General features: G+C 34.0%; 1 protein-coding gene across 1 annotated transcript; it reads right to left on the reverse strand.

Annotated features, from left to right (window-relative positions):
- Positions 1 to 8,809: 8,809 nt before the first annotated feature.
- On the reverse strand, positions 8,810 to 11,583 carry LOC103408056 (polyol transporter 5-like). Its single transcript, XM_008346921.3, has 3 exons — positions 11,433 to 11,583; positions 10,891 to 11,237; positions 8,810 to 10,062 (listed from the first exon to the last, which is right to left on the reverse strand). The coding sequence occupies exons 1-3, from the start codon at positions 11,581 to 11,583 to the stop codon at positions 8,977 to 8,979; spliced, it is 1,584 nt and encodes a 527-aa protein (XP_008345143.1). The 3' UTR covers positions 8,810 to 8,976.
- Positions 11,584 to 20,093: the final 8,510 nt, after the last annotated feature.

Consider the following 20,093-nt stretch of genomic DNA (forward strand, 5'->3'; position numbering starts at 1 on the left):
TTTGGCCAAAGCATACGAATATGACTTAGGAAGTATGTTCCAAATCATATTCAATTGAATCATATAAAGAAGTATCACATTGGATAGTAGACATGAAACAAACTATCACTCAAACAATGTGATTAAGAGTATTGTATTAGAGAATGACCGTATTGCGTTGTAGTTGTAACTGGATAGGTTCTCCAACCACTTCTACTTAGCTTGGGTAACCATGACATGCTGCTAGGTGTCACTCATGGTTTGTTGAAGCCCTGAAGATTAGCAAACACTAATCTTAATCAAAGGGAGAATTGAAATGTAGTTTCAATTCATAATCGATCGTTAAGAGTAACAATCGCCCACTGCCTCGCTAATTGGAACTTAATGGATAGTACACCGAGTAAGGATGAAAGTGAAGAAATATAAATGAAATGGATATGCAATTAAATGGTTTAATTGAAAATGGTCAAGATTAATTAATTAGTTAATTAATTTTACGAAAGGTTCGTATTGGGCTTTCAAGTTGGTTTTGGGTTTCGGGGCCCAAAAGTGTTTTGGTCCACAAAGCCCATTATGTTTAAGTTGTATGACAACTAAAACAAAATGGGCAATTAGCCCAATAACAAAGACAAGGCCGGCCATAAGGGAGAGTGGATACAAACTTGAATTAATTACAAGTTTGCCACTCAAATGTGATGTAGTATTAAGTTAACTTTATAGCTATTTTCTCATTAGGGGTTTTTCTTTGAGTCAAAGAGGTGAAACATTATTCTCTCTTTTTCTACAAGGAGGCCGGCCACATAGTGAAGAAATAGCTAGCAATCTTTTCTTCTCCAAGTCATCCATTTTATCTTCACACCTCATCCTTGGTGTGGAGACTTAGAGACACCAAACCTTTGGTGTTTTTTGAGATCCTTTCCTTACATCCTTAAGGAGCAAAGGAGCATAAAAGGGGAAGGAAATCACAAGGAAGATCCAAGAAACTAGGAGGTGACTTGAAGGCCCTCCACCTGGGTGAATCCCTTGTGTAAACAAAGATGAGCTTCAACGGTAATGAATCTTTAAATCCTACCTTCTCTTTAATATTGTTAAAGAGTCTCATGGTTCACCATTCACTAGGCTTTGAAAGTCATGGGTTTTAGAATTGTTTTTTAATGCATGCCTACTTTAATGTGTTAATAGTTTGCATATGTGTTCAAATATTCTCACATGTTCTTAGCTAGGACAAAATTTTTCCTTCATTGGATGACTTGGTTGTTCCTTTAATGGATGATGACAGACTAATATCTAATAAAGATTGTTCTAGAATGGTTGGCAACGCCATTGTTGGTTGAGCTGAGATAGCTGGAACTTGAGGGATGGGAAACTCTGAGAGGACCAGGTTGATGATCATCTGATGATTGAATTTATCCCACCACTTGACTGATCTTGATCTGTAGACTTCATCGGTTTCAACTTCATAATTCCACTTTAAAATCCACGGAACTTTGTACTTGGCCATGAATAATGGGAGAAGTGTAATTATGTAGTTAAATCGGCTTCTGTCAAATTTCATCTGGAAACCAGCTGATAGGGCTTGCATGAGTTCTTATGGTAAGAGGCTAGCTGATGGGCCATGAACTGACCACCATTTTGGAAACCATGCTGGGAAATTTAATCTGAAACTTTTGTCAAAATTGTTGAACCATGAATGACTCAAGTCTTCTGTTTGATGGAGTAAAATGTTAGTCCATGCTTGAATATAATCAAAATAATTGTAATGATTATTAGGGATGAGAACATGCTGGGTATGAAGGGGTTTGGTCTGGTAGAGGGGGAGTCCCCATTCTAATTCAGTTAAAAACTTTCCAATATAAAGAAAATGGTAAAGGATTTTGTTTTCATGGGTTTTGCTGTAAAGTGGTTTAATTGAAATGGATTCAGTCTCACTGAGAATGGCTTGGTAATATTTGAGAGTTTTATATGATTCGGTTGGCTGATAATGAAAATTGGGTGGAAAAACTATTTTATCTATTTTTTCTGGTGCTTGTTCTTGGTGAATGTTGAAAAGGATGTTGAAAAGATATTAACTGGGGTTTTTCTTGACATATGGTGATGTTTTAGTATAACTGGCTGATTGGGAAGATGTGGATTGGTAAGTTTAAGTTGAATATGGATTATATTGACTGACTAATGTCGTTTGATAATTTGGATGGGGTGTTTGATAATTTCGTCTAAGGTTTCCTATTGTGGAGCCTAAATGAGTGAATCGGTTGGTAATAGCTAAGGGCGATGAAGAATCTGGGTTTGATTCTTGTTTGACTGGTGGTGGTGGTAGAGTGACTGGAAGCCTCCTCTAATCAGTTTTTTTGTCTGTCATTCTTCCCCTGCAAAAAGTCTCTGGTTAGGAAATCAGGGATGCAATTTTGGCTGCCTTTAATATATTCAATGTTAAAATAAAAAATACTTAATATGACTGCAAAAATCTGTTTTGATGCAATGTTTTGAACATCTTTTTGTAAAACATGTTTTGCAGATTTGCAATCGACTCTGACTAAATAAATTTTATTTAACAAATCATCTTGGAATTTACTAATGCATAATACAATAGATAATATTTCTGTTTTAATAGTACTATAATTACTTTGTGCTGGATTCCATACTCTTGAATGAAAACGAACAATTTGTTCAGGAGATCCAGATGAGACGGACTGCTTGAGAATACTTCCATAACCAATTTCAGAGGCATCAGTTTCAACAATTTTGAATGAATTGGGAGTTGGAATGGCAAGACAGGGCAAAGTCTTAACATGGGATTTGATTTGTTTGAAAATGGAAGTATGAGTATGAAACCAAGGTGAAGGATTTTCTTTGAGACGATCAAATAAAGGTTTGCATTGTTGTCTAAGATAGGGATAAAATTCTGCAATATAATTTAAGGATCCTAGAAATCTCTGTAATTGGGTTTATTAGTGATTTCATCTGGAAACTTATTTGCAAATTGGATGACTTTATTTATTGGCTGAATGGTAAATTGGTAGATATTGTATCCTAAAAATCTAACTTTGGTTTGGAATAGTATAATTTTGGTTCCTGAGACAACTAATCCATTTGACTTAATTATCCTAGCAAACATATTCAGGTGTTTCCAATGCTCATATATCAATTTAGAATAAATGAGAACATCATCAATGTAGACAATTGAGAAATGATTGTATTGATTAAATATTTCATTCATGATATTCTAAAATTCACTGGGTGTATTCTTAAGACCGAAAGGCATTACATTCTATTCATAATTACCAAAAGGAGTGACAAATGTTGTTTTGTATTTATCATCCTCATGAATCTGAATTTGCCAAAATCCAAACTTCATATCAAATTTTGAAAAAATTACTGCTTGACTTAGTCTCTTCATCAAATCTATTTTGTTAGGAATTGGATATCGTATCCATTCTAAGACTTCATTAAGAGGTTTATAATTGATGACCAACCTAGAGGTTCGTCTTTCTAATTTTGCATTCTTTTGGACATAGAAAGCAGGACATGACCAATTTTTCTAATTATTCCTTTATTAAGAAGTTCCTGAATCTCTAGTTTATAGAATTCCATAACTTCTTGACTCATTTGAATTGGCCTAGCTTTGGTCGGTTTTCATCAAAATCCTTATTGTAAGGAAGTTTGACAATGTGTTGTTTTTTGTGTCAAAGGGCGTTAGGAATATCAGAACAATTTCATTTATAAGTTTCTTTTGAAAATTGTCAATGCTTTGTAACAAAGATTTATTTGTTAAGTGTTCTTCGATTCTTTTGTAATTAATTTCTTCCTTAAAGAAATTAATTTGTTGTGTTTTATTGGTAAGTAAATTGATGGTTTTTGAAATGCTATCCTTTTGTAATTGTCTTAATTTTTTTAGGTATGTTTTCATGCAGAACTCAAATGTGATTTTTTGTCCTAACATCCTAGTGGTTATCCGATTATGGTGTACCTTAAAAGGATATAGGAGAGCTATGAAAGGAAGACCTAAAATAATTGGGTCTGAAATGTTTTTTATTAAAACAAATGGAGTTTTCAAACAAGCATTGTTTCGACAAATATGAGCTTTTGGAATTTCATATTTTAATTGCATTGACGTGGCAACACTAAGCATTTCTATTGATTTATGAAAATACTGAGTAGGAATTAGTCCTTTTTTAATACAATTCAAGTCTGCTCCTGAGTCAATCAAAGCAATTGTTTCTAAGTGAAAATCTTCAATTATTATTTTAATTTTAGAATACCATTTCTAGATTCTTATCTTATCTAATAATCCTAATATTAAACCTTTTGTTGATTTTTCTTCAGACTGAGAATCTGAATTGTGACTTGAGGAAGAACTATCGTGTCCTTCATCATTATTGTTGACAAGTGTTTGTGTTTGAATCCTACTGAGATGTGTACGGATTTCTAGGTTTTCTGATTTTAGAAACCTAATTTCATCTTTGATTTTGTTGATTTCTCTTTGTAAATCTTTAACTGTAATTTCTTTCTTGGATTTATTAAATCGCTCCAAGGTTGTGTTAAGGCTTATTTTTTGGGAAACTTGGGGTTAACTGGTATTGGCTTCATTTTGGGAGACTAATTTCTTAAGCTTTTGTAAGTAGAACGATTTCAATTATGGATCATCTACTTTACTGATTAAATCGATAAGAAAATTTTCTGTTCTTCTTGTTTATTAAGGACTGAAATCTTTTTACAACAAGTATCAATGCATCCTATTTTAATGTCGGGGGATGAAAGACTACTTGAGGAATTGTTGGAAGAAGAGGAATTAGTACTTAAATCATTTTCAGATTGACTATGGTCTGTGTCCCTTAATTCTAAGACTTGAATTAGCTGTAGTTTCTCTTCTTCAAAGATTTTCAGCTGGCTGATTATTTTCTTAACACAACATTTATCTGCATAATGACCGAATTTGCCATACTTGTAGCAATTTCTCTTTTGTTCTTGATTTTTGGAGTGAAATTTTCCTGAAGGTTTCCTCTTCCACTTGCTGGACTTGAGTTTGTCATAAAATTTATTTGTTTCAAAATTCTTGTTTTTGAATTTGTTATATTTGGGATGTTTCCTACTAGAATACCTATTTGGGTGTCTATTTGGATACCTATCGTAGGCTTCTGATTTTTTCTTTTTGCTGGATGGAGCAATAGGAGGTAATTCGTATTGTTCACAAAATGTTCCTAATTCATATTTGGCTATTGATTTGTCTTTATTTACTTGTTTTGAAATTTTCATATCAATACACATTTTCAATCCTTCCTTCTGGATAATATTAATAATATTTCCATAAGTAAAGGTATGATATGGTATGATGCCTTCGTCGTTGACTAAAACATTCCTAATTTTATGGGCAAAAAGGTTTGGTAATCCATGGATGAATTTTTCTTTCCAAAATGGTTGATTACTATCTTCTCTAAGGATGACTCTGGACATGAAAACGTCTTTGTACCACCTGAAATCGCTTCAGGTTGGACATCTTAGATTGCTAAGTTGGTCATGAATTCTGGAAGTGACATAATTGGGTGTACCTATGAAATGTTCTGTGATGGTAAAGAGTAAAGTGTTGCTTGCATCTGGGACTCCTTGTCATATATGCTCATCAAAGATGGGCGTTCCATCTTCATCCTTATTAACTGCATGTTTAATTTCATTTCGTGATTGTTCATTGAGATGTTTTTCCCACCATAAATGAAGCATTCCTGTGAATCCAGTGATCAAAAGGTCGACAACTTGGGTTTGGCTAAGATTATGATTGGTAATATAACTATTAGCAACCATAGAGATGTGTTGTAATTTATTTAAAAGTTATTGTTCTGATAACCCATCTATATTCCATTCATATAGTTTATTAGCCAAAACTGAGAATTAATTTTGGATGTTTCGTTCCTCAAATTGAATATCCGGAGGTGTTGGTATCGGATACCAATTTTTGGTAAGAGTTGTTTAGTTGACTCGTTTATTTGTGATCCTTTTGAGTTCAAGGTTTTGAAAAGCATGTTCTACTTTCCTAATGGAGTCTGTTTTGGTTTCATTTTCTAAATCCCATATTGTAGATATTGTTTCTACACGAGATTGTTCTGGATGTTGTAAAACACTGACTATTTTTTCTTGCTTTAATTCTTGTAACATTTGGTCTATTTTTTGACTTGTGGAAATGGTTTTCAAAGCGATTGTGCTAGAAGAAGACTCTGGAAAGTTGACTAAAGGTTTTTCCCTAAGTGTGAGTTTTGGTTGGGAAAGTTTGTCTATTTTTGTTTCGATTTTGTCTAACCGTTTTCCTATGGTGTGTAAACTCTGGTTTGTGAAATTGTTTTGTTCGATGACTGGCTTGACTCCTACATCTTCTTTAGGAAGTTTGAAAGGAGTAGTTGGTATTTGGGTGTTTGCAGTGGAAATTAAAATAGTTTCTCGTGGGGGATGACTAGAGGAAACTAAGGTTTTATCTTCTTTGACCCAATTTCTTTGGTGATGACCTCTAATTTGTTTTCAAATTCATAATACTTTTCAACAAAGTCGAAGAAAAATACTTCAAATTTGTGTTTTTCCATGAAATTGGTCCACTTATTGTAATTGTCCAATTTTTGTTCTTTTGTATACTTATTACGAAAAATGTCCCTACGGGGAATATTTTCTATAGCTTCAATGTCAGCATTGAGTTTCTTCCATCGAATCTTGAATGGTTTATTTAAGACTAGTAATTGATGGTTGACTTGACTTTTTTCAAAGTCTGAAGCTGTTAGAGAAGTTTGTTCTCCTTGATTTTGGGTATTGGGTTGATAAACGAGATGAGTGGCTTGAGAAGTTGTTTCTATTGATTTTAGCTTGATATTAATCAAGTCATTGATTAATTCTTGCTGAGTAACAGTCGAGCTTGTTTCAACTGCCTTTAATTTTTTGTTAATTAATCAATTGATTAAATCTTGGTCTTGACCCATCATAATGGCATATGTGGATCCAGAAAAAGAATTCCTACTGGGTGTTAAGGATTTGTGTGACTGGGGAAATTCTTGTAGTTGAGGCATTTGATTTTCTGGTTGGTCGGTCAAAGTTGATTTTAACTGTTCCATCAAAATATTGTTCTATGTTGTCTAGATTGACTAGACTATTTTGAATATTAACTGGTTTGCTTTCGTTAATCAAATACCAATCTGAAGGTAGACTGATATCTGACCATCTAATGGTTCTGGGTATTTTGATGTTAGCATATTCTTGGTTTGTTTGGATTAAGAGTGTATGGTCTCTAGGACTTTTGACTAAGGCTTGGAAATTCATGTTTGTTAACCTTGTAATAGACTCTAAAAATTAGAGCTAATGGTTGGACCCCTTCAAGGACTTGGTACCTTGAAGTTTTTATGTTTAACGTGAGTGCTTTCAGCATGTGAGGGTCTGAAAGGCTTATTGTGAGATCTGGGAAACAATCAAAATGAATTGGTCCGTTATAAAAACTTGACTCAACCATTCCAAGAATACTATCACTAAAATCAGTGAATCTAGCATCTCAGAGACATAGCAAGATAGAGGTATTTAGACCTCTCCTTGTTAATGGTGTAACTGCAATTTGGACTAGGCCTATGTGAATGTAATTGTAACCATCTTTTCTATGGGTTCTAATTTGTTCCGGCATGAATAATTGACAAGTTTCATGTTCTTTGCTAAGAGCATATGCTTTTTCAAATGTTTTGACATGGTGTTCATTTCTAAAAGAGGCTACTGACCATTTCTTTTTATAGATGTTTTTACTAGAAACCTTGGGAATATTCCAATCTCCAAAGTCGACACTGTCATCTGTCTAAAATTCTAGTTTTTGTTCTTCACTTACTACATCTGGAATTGTTCCTAGATTGGACCTAGAGCTAGCGCTAGCCATTGAATTAGATCTAAATAATCTACTCATATTTCTCAAAATACAGACTTACAAAACAGAAATCCTATCGGCTTACCTTCCTTGAGTATTTGCTAAACTCCCTCTCCGCTCATGCGATCCGCTCATGCCAATCCTATGGACTTATTGTTTGGAACACGCCTTAATGTTTGGGTTGAGAGTTAAATAAGACAGCTTAGAAGGTGAATCAAACAAGATAAACTTAATTGAAAGCTGGAAAATGAACAATAAAGATGATTAAATAAATGAACAAAGAAAGATGATTTTATATATATATATATATAGGGTTTGACAAAACCCATATGAGACGAATTCCTAAAATAATTACCATAAAAATTTACCTTCTTGCAATTACGGAGAAGATTCTAAATTAACTAAATGTTCTAACAAGAACAAATAATTATATATTATACACATCTACCAAACATATCGATGGAACATCTTGTTACTTAACAAAGAAAATAAGATGTCTGAGACTCTGAACCTTCCTAAAAGGTGAGAGTGAGCACAGAACTTGTGTGCTCGATCGATCTTGATGATGAAGATTTTGTGTCCACTAGAAAATGTTAGAAAGGACGCTAGGATCAGAGAGAAGAATAAAGGGAAAGTCGATAAGCGAGGGTGAGGGTTTACGGGTAAGTCAATGGATGTCTAGGTAGAGTGGGGTTTTCATGTGCTGTGTGTAGTGATTTTTTTAGAAGGATAATGCCAAACTTTTAAACCAAATTTTGCAAACCAAATGATGTATCATCAATAGGAGTTAAGCATGTTAATCAACACATAAGTAATAATCCAACCATAAACAACCGTGTCATTTGGTTTATAAAATTTGGTTCCTTGGCATTATTCTTCTCAAAAGTTCAGAATTTAATATAATGGTTGGAGTGATTGCTTGAGATCTATGTCTCACTAAAGATGAAAACCAAAAGTTTTCAAAATTTTCAACTTCACTACATACCAAACAAATTTTTGGGTTTTAATGAAAATTATTCTTATAGATGTAAGTACAGTTGCATATAACTGAAATATATGAGATAAAGGAATTGATCATCATCATAAAGTGCATTAAACATTGATTAAGCATTGCCCTTCTATTCCTAATGGATTTGAGCCTTGTTGTCGTCACCAAAACCATGATCAGCTTGCTTAGTCTTGTTAAGCAGGGCATTGGCTTCTCTCCACTTGTGGTATTTACCAAACAAGACCTCCATATCTTCAAGGGATCGACCCTGCGTTTCTGGATACAACGTATAAAAGAAAACCCAACTAAGCGCAGCAATTCCCGCATAAAGAAAGAAGGCCCCTCCAATCGTGATGGCCTTATACAATGAAATAAAAGTCATCGAGATAACCCCGCTCGTCACCCTGTTTACGGCCACCCCCATACTGCACCCTTGCGCACGCAACTGCAACGGAAAAATCTCAGAACTATAGACCCACGTGATGGGTCCCAACCCAATGGAGAAAAAAGCAACGATGAATAGTACCATGGCGATGCACAACCCGACGGCCCATGGGACCTTGCTGTGGGATTGATCAATGACCGTAAGACCTACACCGAGCAGCGTAAAAGAAACTACCATTCCACCCACGCTGCTCAAAAGCAAAATACGACGTCCAAACCGATCAACTTGAAATGTTGCCACCAAGATTGCAATGGTCTTGACAAATCCAACAGCCACGGTTGCAAGTAACTTGTCATTGTAAGAACTGATTCCCGCCTTCTCGAAGATCCTGGGGCTGTACAAAACCACAGAGTCTGTGCCCGACAATTGTTGAAAGAAGTGGATACCAAGGGCTGCTATTAAAATGTGGCGAACGGCCGGCGTGGGTCGGAGGAGCAATTCCTTCCATATACCTTCACCTTGGCTACGTTTAGAAACCTGAACAACCTCATCCTTTGAGTCTTTGGGGATTCCTGCAACTTCTTTAATCTCGTCTAGTCTGAGCTGCGATTCCTCTTCAGAAGTTGATGTTTTATTTAGTACTCGCTTGGCGTCTCCGAGTCTCCCTTGCATGACGAGCCAGCGTGGTGACTCGGGCATGGCTAAAACGCCGAGGGCAAGAAAAACTGAGGGAATTGCGCCGATACCGAGCATGATCCTCCAGTTCAAGTGGATTGGGAGCTTGGCAAAGGCAAAGTTGGATACGTACCCCAGTAATATACCAACGTTAACAAACACCTACATATTTTCAAAATGATCAATTCTATTAATATAAACTCCACCAGCATGCATGTGAGATACACTAATGTTAATTTCCACACCATTAGTATTTTTCACACACCTCTTGTTAATTTCCATCTTTTGATATTATTTAGTTCATTTGATCTTGTGGTCGAAAATTCAGAGGGTGTATGGAAAGTAAAACATGGTGTGGATAGCGCCACCCAGTTTAATTTTTCAGGAAAATTCTAGGGTGACCGCATTTTATGTGACATTTGTGCACTATCTAATGTGGCAAGTGATGTGTACCTGTCATTGAATGTTGGTTGTCTACGTCACCTGCCACATGAGATGATACACTAATGTGCTATGAATATCTTGGTCACCCTAGCATTATTTTTTGGATGGTGCTATTCACACTCTTTTTTACCATCTCACACATTCTCTCAATTTTTGACCGTCGGATCGAATGAATTGAAGAAGACCAGTGGACAAAAATTAACAAGAGTGCGTGGGAGGTAAAAAAGGTGTGTGAATAGCACTCCCCTACTTTTTACGAGGAAATTGTTAGAATATCACATTTTTTTACCATATTTTTATACCTTCGAACGTGGCAAGTGATGGTTTAAATGCCACATCAATTAATGAATTTATCTTATTGAATGTTCATTGTATGCACTACGTGTCACATGGGATGATACAAAAATGTGATATAAATATATGGTCTCGCAAGCATAACTTTTTTCAAATACTTAGATGCTTAAATTTATGTAAACATATTACCTTGGCTAATAACAAAAATAGTTACTGTATTATATGATAATATAATGTGGTAATGAAACAAACCTCGGGGAAAGATGTGAGGAAGCCACGAAACGAGGCTGGAGAGATCTCGGCGGTGTAGACAGGAGCTATCATAAGAGCATAGCCAACTCCAACTCCGGCAATGAATCTACCGAACATGAGGAAGGCGTAGTTCGGGGCAAAACCCATGAGGAGAGCTCCAATAAAGAAGATTGTTCCGGCAAGTACTATGGTGTACCGGCGTCCAATCCAGTCAGAGGTTTTACCGGCCAAGGCGGAGCCAATGAGAGAGTATATGTTCAAGGTACCATTAAGAACTTCGACTTGAACGTCGCTAATATTGAGGTTTTCTTTGATGAAGAGAGACGCTCCACTCATTACACCAATATCTGTAAATAAATTTGAAATAAGCATGCGTCGCAGGTGGAGAAGTTTCTTCCAAAACAAAAAGAATAGGACGGAGAATGGCGGATTGCAATAGTAAGATAATATTTTTAATCAAATAAGAACAAGAGTGGAGAATGAGTGTATCATTTGAGAACCACAAACACTAACAATATCCATCAGTTTTAAGGAACAATTACCATAACCCAGTAAGATAGACGTCATTGAAGCCAAAACGGCACAGGCAACAGCGAACTTCTTTGTCTTGGGTTTCGTTGGGGGATCAAAGTCTGCAATACTATTCTGGGGTTGGCCGGAGACGACGTTATTGTCTGCCGCCTGGTCAGCCATCTCTATCTCTATAGAGCTAGACAAATGAATAGATAGAGAGGGAGAGAGAAAGAGAGACAAACAGATAACTTATAAGAGAGAAATGAAGAGATCACTTAACACAGAGAGAGAGAATTAGATATGAGGAATGAGCTATTAATCAAGTACCATTTATACAAATTATATCCATTTGTCCGAAATGTTCTTGTTCATGGAAACAAACACCGTCATCCAGTACTGTCATCAATCAGTGAACGGATTTGAATTATCTTAATTCTAGAACACAATTTAGTTAATTTGTTCTTATATACCTAAGCAACAAAATAAAAAAACTGAAATATGATTCCATATTTAGTGTCATTTCAGGCACGCAACTATATATGCGCAAAAACTGTGTGATATTGTTTCATATATGTTACAAACTCACCCGCCATCAGAAAATTGGGGTTGCCCTACGAAACCTTGCTTTTAGGAAATAGCTAGTTCGTACGGCGAATTTGGTCAACATTCACTTCTACATTTTACAGTTTTCGTTACGAAGGACAGTTGGTCGCAGAACGTAATATTTTGTCGCATAGGATATTAAGCGAAGAAATCTTTGTTGCACAAAGGTCATGAAAAAAAAATTGCGAGACTAAATAATGAAATTTGTTGTGCAACAAATGATTGTCCATTGAAAAAAATGATTCGTCACATTAAATGTAACATAACAAAGAGCTTAATTTGTCGTGTGAAATACAACAAGGCAAAAGTCTGTTGTCATATTCTACTCATGGGAACGAAAAAGCTGCATTAGTAAACAATTGCACGACGAAATGTTTTGTCTAGTACACATTCATGCAATAAAATTGGAGTAATTTTAACATTATTTAATTGTCACAAGTTTGTCGTATGCATATTACTGTTACGCGACGAAAGGTTTCGCTGCGTAAAGTTTAATTACATTTTTTTTTAAAACAACAATTTTTTTTTAAATTAAATTGTAACAATAATTTATAACAAAGTTAATTACATTTTTTTTTAATTAAATGGTAACAATAATTAATAAATTTGTTTTATTTATAATATAAAGAAAAATGTACGTACAATTTCAAAAGTTTTAAAAGTAAGGGAAACAGAAAATCAACAATAAAAAGGTTTGACTTGTCTACTGCGTCAATGGTTGCAGGCTGCTGGAAAGGCTTAGAGGTCAATTGATCGAGGTGCTAGCTCCGTTCCTGGTATAGGGGCTCAGAGGTGGACGGGGCAACACCTAGTGGGACAAGCTGAGGGCTTGTATGATCAGCGACATCTAACTCTAGGTGTACATGAGTTCACTCCTTAGGTTGCCCACTTCATATGTTAATGTTGTGACTTTGCCCTTTAAACGTGTTGATGAAGAGGCCTAGTGTCTCGCTCTCGGGCATTCCCTATTTCCCGGCTAAACTTCCTCGGTCTCCGATCAAGGGTTTGATCCAAGGTTTCTGTCAGGATCCGAAACCCTGCATCCTAGGACAGATCCACGCCCTTAATCCTGGTGTCGAGGGGAAGCTGGGAGGCTGTCTCCTGAAGAAAGACTAGCTCTTCTCTACCATTGCTGCCTATGATAAAAAGAAAGGAAATATTAAAAATCTTTAATATTTAATATTTAATTTAGTTTTTAAAGTAGTTGGAAGTGTAAAAGAGTAACAAGAATTTAGCTAAACTGACATGTAGCTGCTCGGTCAACTCATCCCTGGGTTGAAGATAAATGTCCTTAAAGACGTCGATCTCGGGGAGTTTTGAATCGTCCTGGAACTTAAAAAGTTAAGAAAAATGTTAGTGCGCAAAAAAGAAATACAAATTTGTCACATAAAAATTGGAATATGAAAAACTTTATTACCTACCATCAAGCCTCCATCTTATTTGAGAAGGGCCTCGATCCCGATTGGTCGAGTCTTCTTGTCTCGGTTGATCTTATTGGCCTTCGCCTTCTTTTTTTACACACAAAATGAACGTATTAGTTGTAATATTTGAAGAAAATATAAAAAAAATTAATTAACATAAGAATTTAAAAAAACAATAGTTAATTAAGACGTAATAACAGATGTACCATAGATGACTCATCCTCAAAATGGAAGCAGAGCTACACCCAGTCCTCTAAGCGTTCCTCCAACTCCAGTGGGATACCCTTTAGGGTAGCGACCCTCGGATCATTAAACAGCTCAAATCATTTGTGGAGTTAACTCTTACACTGCTTGTAAAGGTCAGTGAAGAGCCTCTTTAGGTGGGCGGCCATGGACTCGTTAATGTTGTTGAGATTGTAGTATATCTATAATTTAACAAATATAAACATAGTATTAAATATTGCGTAATTTATTAGTATAATATATATATATATATAAAATAAATATAAAATAGTTGGATACTTACCAACAAACAATCACGAACCTCTACCTTTTGACACTCCGGCATGACTTGCCAACATTTCCAACGTATAAGGCAAAAGGTTCAAACGACGTGGACCAAAGTGCTATGCCACTAGTCTTATTTGATCGTGATACAATTGTTGATCACCTGGGTGATCACCTGGTTGAACATACTCTTAAATTCTGCTGAAATTTTGGCAAAACCTCCCCTATAATTATAGTGTTTCCCAAACACTGCAAACAATAATAACCAGTATTTCACATCCACATTTTGGAATGCATAGTTACGTGACATTGTTTACTGCTCCATTGGATTAGATTTTGACGTGAGACAATTCTGGTAGCATCTCTCTACAGTTCTTCAAGTGCACGACGTAGATAAAAAATACATATCAGGCACTCGAAGAATGTACAAAACTATGACCGAAATTCCCATGACCAAAACCTAATCCGTGAATCGTAAACTACGCCCCATAACTATGCATTTTCAAACTGTCCAAATAATGGGATAATTCAAGAATCAATTGGACCACAGTCATATGCTTTCATAGCCATGTGCCAAATCCAACTAATCCTCGAATGGTAAACTAAGTTTATTTTGAAAAAACGCGCATGAAGTTAGTTATTATTCACTTTGTACAACACAAAATAATTTTGTTCGTGACGTACACAATAGTTTATATACAAACAATTTGACACACCATATTTTAAAAATAAATTAAATAATTTAAAATTTAAAAACCAAAGAACTTGCCTCCAATTTCGTTTTTAACCAATCGATAATCGTATACAACAACTCTATAGAAAACAAATGTAATGGCGTCAGTACGAATTCAAAAGGAAATTTTCAAATACAAAACGAAAATGGTAACTTTTCAATCGAAAGGCTTTCAGTTTCAGAGATCACTTTTCTCAGGCCAAGACCGTAGGAATTAAAAAAACAATTTCTCATTCAGGAGCGGGAAAGGAAAGATTAATTAAGCGGTCAGCGAGATCTTTACAAAAAAGAAAAGCATTACAATAAATTCAAAGCCATGAACAAAGGGGATTGACTGAGAAGTCACATACCGAATAGAGTAGGATAGAACGATTTAGGGAGAGATGATGGGAGTATTAGAGGATGGATTTGATAGTAATGGAAGGAGGAAGGCTGAATTTTTGTTGTGGCAGAGGCAGTTGCTGCAAAATTTGCAATTTCTACCTTTACAGCTAAGCAATCTGATTATAAACACAAACTCTTTGTGCGACGAAATCTCAGTCGTGCAAAATATATACCGTCGAAAATTGGCGTGAAATCTACTTGCACTTTTTTGCCACTTTGCGCGACAAATAGGCCTGGCAAACGGGTCGTGTCAGTCGTGTTCGTGTCGTTTTCGTGTAACACCTGTTATCTTGACAGGTCGTGTCGTGTCACACCCGTTATCTTAATGGGTCCTTAACAGGTCGTGTCACTTTACCCAACGGGTAAAGTGACCCGACCCGTTATGACCCGTTAAGAAAAATATTTTTTTTTTCTTAAATTTGCACATACCACACATTGCCACATAAATATTACTTCAAAACATTAAAACACATTTATCGTTTAAGTACTACATCTACACTCGAAAATAAGAGCCTAAAAAAATAATAATACATACACTACTAATCTATTACAAATTTTAAATGTACAAGGATATGCAAAATGAAACAGTTTTTGTTTTCAAGGTTGTGAAATCTTTCTCAAAAGTTTAAACCTCAATTTACAAAATCCTCGATTTATATCGATCATCATGAAATTGCATTGGAACTTTGGCTTGATATATTGCCTTCAAGAGTTATGTTGATGATGTTTTCAGTAAGGTTTTCCACGTCATAACAATCTTCTGCATAAACTAAGCATAGAAAACCCAAATATTAAAAATCATTCAAATTATGAGAAGTTTACCAAAATAATTATGAAAAAAAATAAAACAATAGTACTATACCATACTTTTATTAAGTATAAACATAAGATTTTGTGGTATCCACTAGTGTAAATATTTTAAATTGAAGATCGAATTCAATCATTGTATTCATATAAGGCCAAGGAGTGTAGTTGTAAAAAATCATCAAAATCGGAGTTAAATTAACCGTTAAATCGTGATTTTTCGTTTATAACCGTCGAAAAGTTTTCTCCCGTTACGTGCTCTTTGAATGTTTGTTTTTTGCAATTTTTGGCGTATGCGATCTCAAAATATATACAAACATGTTTGACGGTTGGATCATTGAAACTAGTTTCGTAGAATGAGTATCCCATCAAAACAATAGATTCACTAATACTTAAGAGTTTATTCATACTTTTATTAAGTATAACATAAGATTTTGTGGTTTCCACTAGTGTAAATATTTTAAATTGAAGATCGAATTCAATCATTGTATTCATATAGGGTCAAGGAGTGTACTTGTAAAAAATCATCAAAATCAGAGTTAAAATGACCGTTAAATCGTGATTTTTCGGTTATAACCGTCGAAAAGTTTTGTCCCGTTACTTGATCTCTGAATGTTTGTTTTTTGCAATTTTTGGCGTATGCAATCTCGAAGTATATATAAACATGTTTGACGGTTGGATCATTGAAACTAGTTTCGTAGAATGAGTATCCCATCAAAACAATAGATTCACTAATACTTAATAGTTTATTCATACTTTTATTAAGTATAGTATAAGATTTTGCGGTATCCACTAGTGTAAATATTTTAAATTGAAGATCGAATTCAATCATTGTATTCATATAGGGTCAAGGAGTGTGGTTGTAAAAAAACATCAAAATCGAAGTTAAAATGACCGTTAAATCGTGATTTTTCGTTTATAACCGTCGAAAAGTTTTGTCCCGTTACTTGATCTCTGAATGTTTTTTTTTTGTAATTTTTGACGTATGTGATCTTGAAGTATATACAAACATGTTTGACGGTTGGATCTTTGAAACTAGTTTCGTAGAATGAGTATCCCATCAAAACAATAGATTCACTAATACGTAATAGTTTATTCATACTTTTATTAAGTATAATATAAGATTTTGTGGTTTCCACTAGTGTAAATATTTTAAATTGAAGATCAAATTCAATCATTGTATTCATATAAGGTCAAGGAGTGTAGCTGCAAAAAATCATTAAAATCAGAGTTAAAATGACCGTTAAATCGTGATTTTTCTTTTTATAACCGTCGAAAAGTTTTATCCCTTTAATTGATCTCTGAATGTTTGTTTTTTGTAATTTTTGACGTATGCGATCTCGAAGTATAGACAAACATGTTTGACGGTTGGATCTTTGAAACTAGTTTCGTAGAATGAGTATCCCATCAAAACAATAAATTCACTAATACTTAATAGTTTATTCATACTTTTATTAAGTATAACATAAGATTTTGTGGTATCTAGTGTAAATATTTTAAATTGAAGATCGAATTAAATCATTGTATTCATATAAGGTCAAGGAGTGTAGTTGTAAAAAATCATCAAATTCGGAGTTAAATTAACCGTTAAATCGTGATTTTTCGTTTATAACCGTCGAAAAGTTTTGTCCCGTTACTTCCTCTCTGAATGTTTTGTTTTTGCAATTTTTGGCGTATGCGATCTCGAAATATATACAAACATGTTTGACGGTTGGATCATTGAAACTAGTTTCGTAGAATGAGTATCCCATTAAAACAATAGATTCACTAATACTTAAGAGTTTATTCATACTTTTATTAAGTATAACATAAGATTTTGTGGTATCCACTAGTGTAAATATTTTAAATTGAAGATCGAATTCAATCATTGTATTCATATAAGGTCAAGGAGTGTAGTTGTAAAAAATCATCAAAATCGGAGTTAAAATGACCGTTAAATCATGATTTTTTGTTTATAACCGTCGAAATGTTTTGTCCCGTTACTTGATATCTGAATGTTTGTTTTTTGCAATTTTTGGCGTATACGATCTCGAAGTATATATAAACATGTTTGACGGTTGGATCATTGAAACTAGTTTCGTAGAATGAGTATCCCATCAAAACAATAGATTCACTAATACTTAAGAGTTTATTCATACTTTTATTAAGTATAATATAAGATTTTGTGGTATCCACTAGTGTAAATATTTTAAATTGAAGATCGAATTCAATCATTGTATTTATATAAGGTCAAGGAGTGTAGCTGCAAAAATCATCGAAATCAGAGTTAAAATGACCGTTAAATCGTGATTTTTCTTTTTATAACCGTCGAAAAGTTTTGTCTCGTTAATTGATCTCTGAATGTTTGTTTTTTGTAATTTTTGACGTATGCGATCTCGAAGTATATACAAACATGTTTGACGGTTGGATCTTTGAAACTAGTTTCGTAGAATGAGTATCCCATCAAAACAATAGATTTACTAATACTTAATAGTTTATTCATACTTTTATTAAGTATAACATAAGATTTTGTGGTATCCACTAGTGTAAATATTTTAAATTGAAGATCGAATTCATTACTTGTGTTCATATAGGGTCAAGGAGTGTAGTTGTAAAAAATCATCAAAATCGGAGTTAAAATAACCGTTAAATCGTGATTTTTCGTTTATAACCGTCGAAAACTTTTGTCCCATTACTTGATCTTTGAATGTTTGTTTTTTTGCAATTTTTGGCGTATGCGATCTCGAAGTATATACAAACATGTTTGACGGTTGGATCATTGAAACTAGTTTTGTAGAATGAGTATCCCATCAAAACAATAGATTCACTAATACTTAAGAGTTTATTCATACTTTTATTAAGTTTAACATAAGATTTTGTGGTATCCACTAGTGTAAATATTTTAAATTGAAGATCGAATTCAGTCATTGTATTCATATAGGGTCAAGGAGTGTGGTTGTAAAAAATCATCAAAATTTGAGTTAAAATGACCGTTAAATCGTGATTTTTCGTTTATAACCGTAAAAAAGTTTTGTCCCATTACTTGCTCTCTGAATGTTTGTTTTTTGCAATTTTTGGCGGATGTGATCTCGAAGTATATACAAACATGTTTGACGGCTGGATCGTTGAAATTAGTTTCGTATAATTTGTATCCCATGAAGTTCAATGGTGTGTGTGTGTATATATATATTTATTTATTAAGTAAATTTAAATCTATTTATTTTGTATGTATAATTATTATAGTTTTTAGGGGTATAAAATTTAATATATATAATTATTATAGTTAATATTTTGGGTATAATTATTATAGTATATATAATATTATAATTATTATAGTTAATTTAATATATATACATATATATATATAATTATTATAGTTTTTAGGGGTATAAAATTGTTAAATTAATATATATATATAATTATTATAGTATTTTTTTAGGGTTATAAATTATTAAATTAATATTCTGCTTATCGTGTATCGTGTTACCCACGTGTATACCCGAACAAACCCGTTATCTTAACAGGTGCTTATCGGGTTACCCGATAACGACCCGTTTCGTTATCGTGTCGACCCGAACACCTGTTAATTTCGTGTCGTGTCGTGTCGGGTTATCGGGTCGTGTCAGGAATTGCCAGGTCTAGCGACAAATATTTCCGTGCGATGACAGGTTTGTCGCCTAAATGCTGAACCGTCAAAGGACATTGAATTTAAATATTTATTTGAAAATTTGAAGCTTATGTAAGCAAAGAGTTTATTGTCTAATTGATTTAGTAATAAAAAAAATTAAATCAAATTAAGTAAACCAAATAAATCAAATTAACCAACTAATCAGTTAAACTGAAAATTTAATTCAAATACATATTAAAGAAATAATTAAAAACATCGTCCTTAAATACATAAATATAAACATATGTTATTCGTCCACAACACTTAATTAACACTTTTGCTCCACTAGTCCGTCAGGATTTCACTGTAATTCTACATGTCGCTAGATGTTAGGCCATCACTGTCGGTAATGCGTCCTGAACATCTCATCGATCAACTTCATCAAGCGTTGGTCCGTAACATAAATAATATAGTTACATTGTGACACAAAAAGTAATTACAAATTAATCGTTATAATATACTATTTAACAAAAATAATTATTATTATACAAATTCACACTTACTGATAATTCATCCAACATAGACTTCTTTAGGTCTTTGGGCAAATTGTTCCAAGATGCCCGCTATGTAAAACAGTTGATCTGCACTAGTA

This window comes from Malus domestica, chromosome 10 (assembly GCF_042453785.1).
Source record: "Malus domestica chromosome 10, GDT2T_hap1".
NCBI lineage: Eukaryota > Viridiplantae > Streptophyta > Magnoliopsida > Rosales > Rosaceae > Malus > Malus domestica.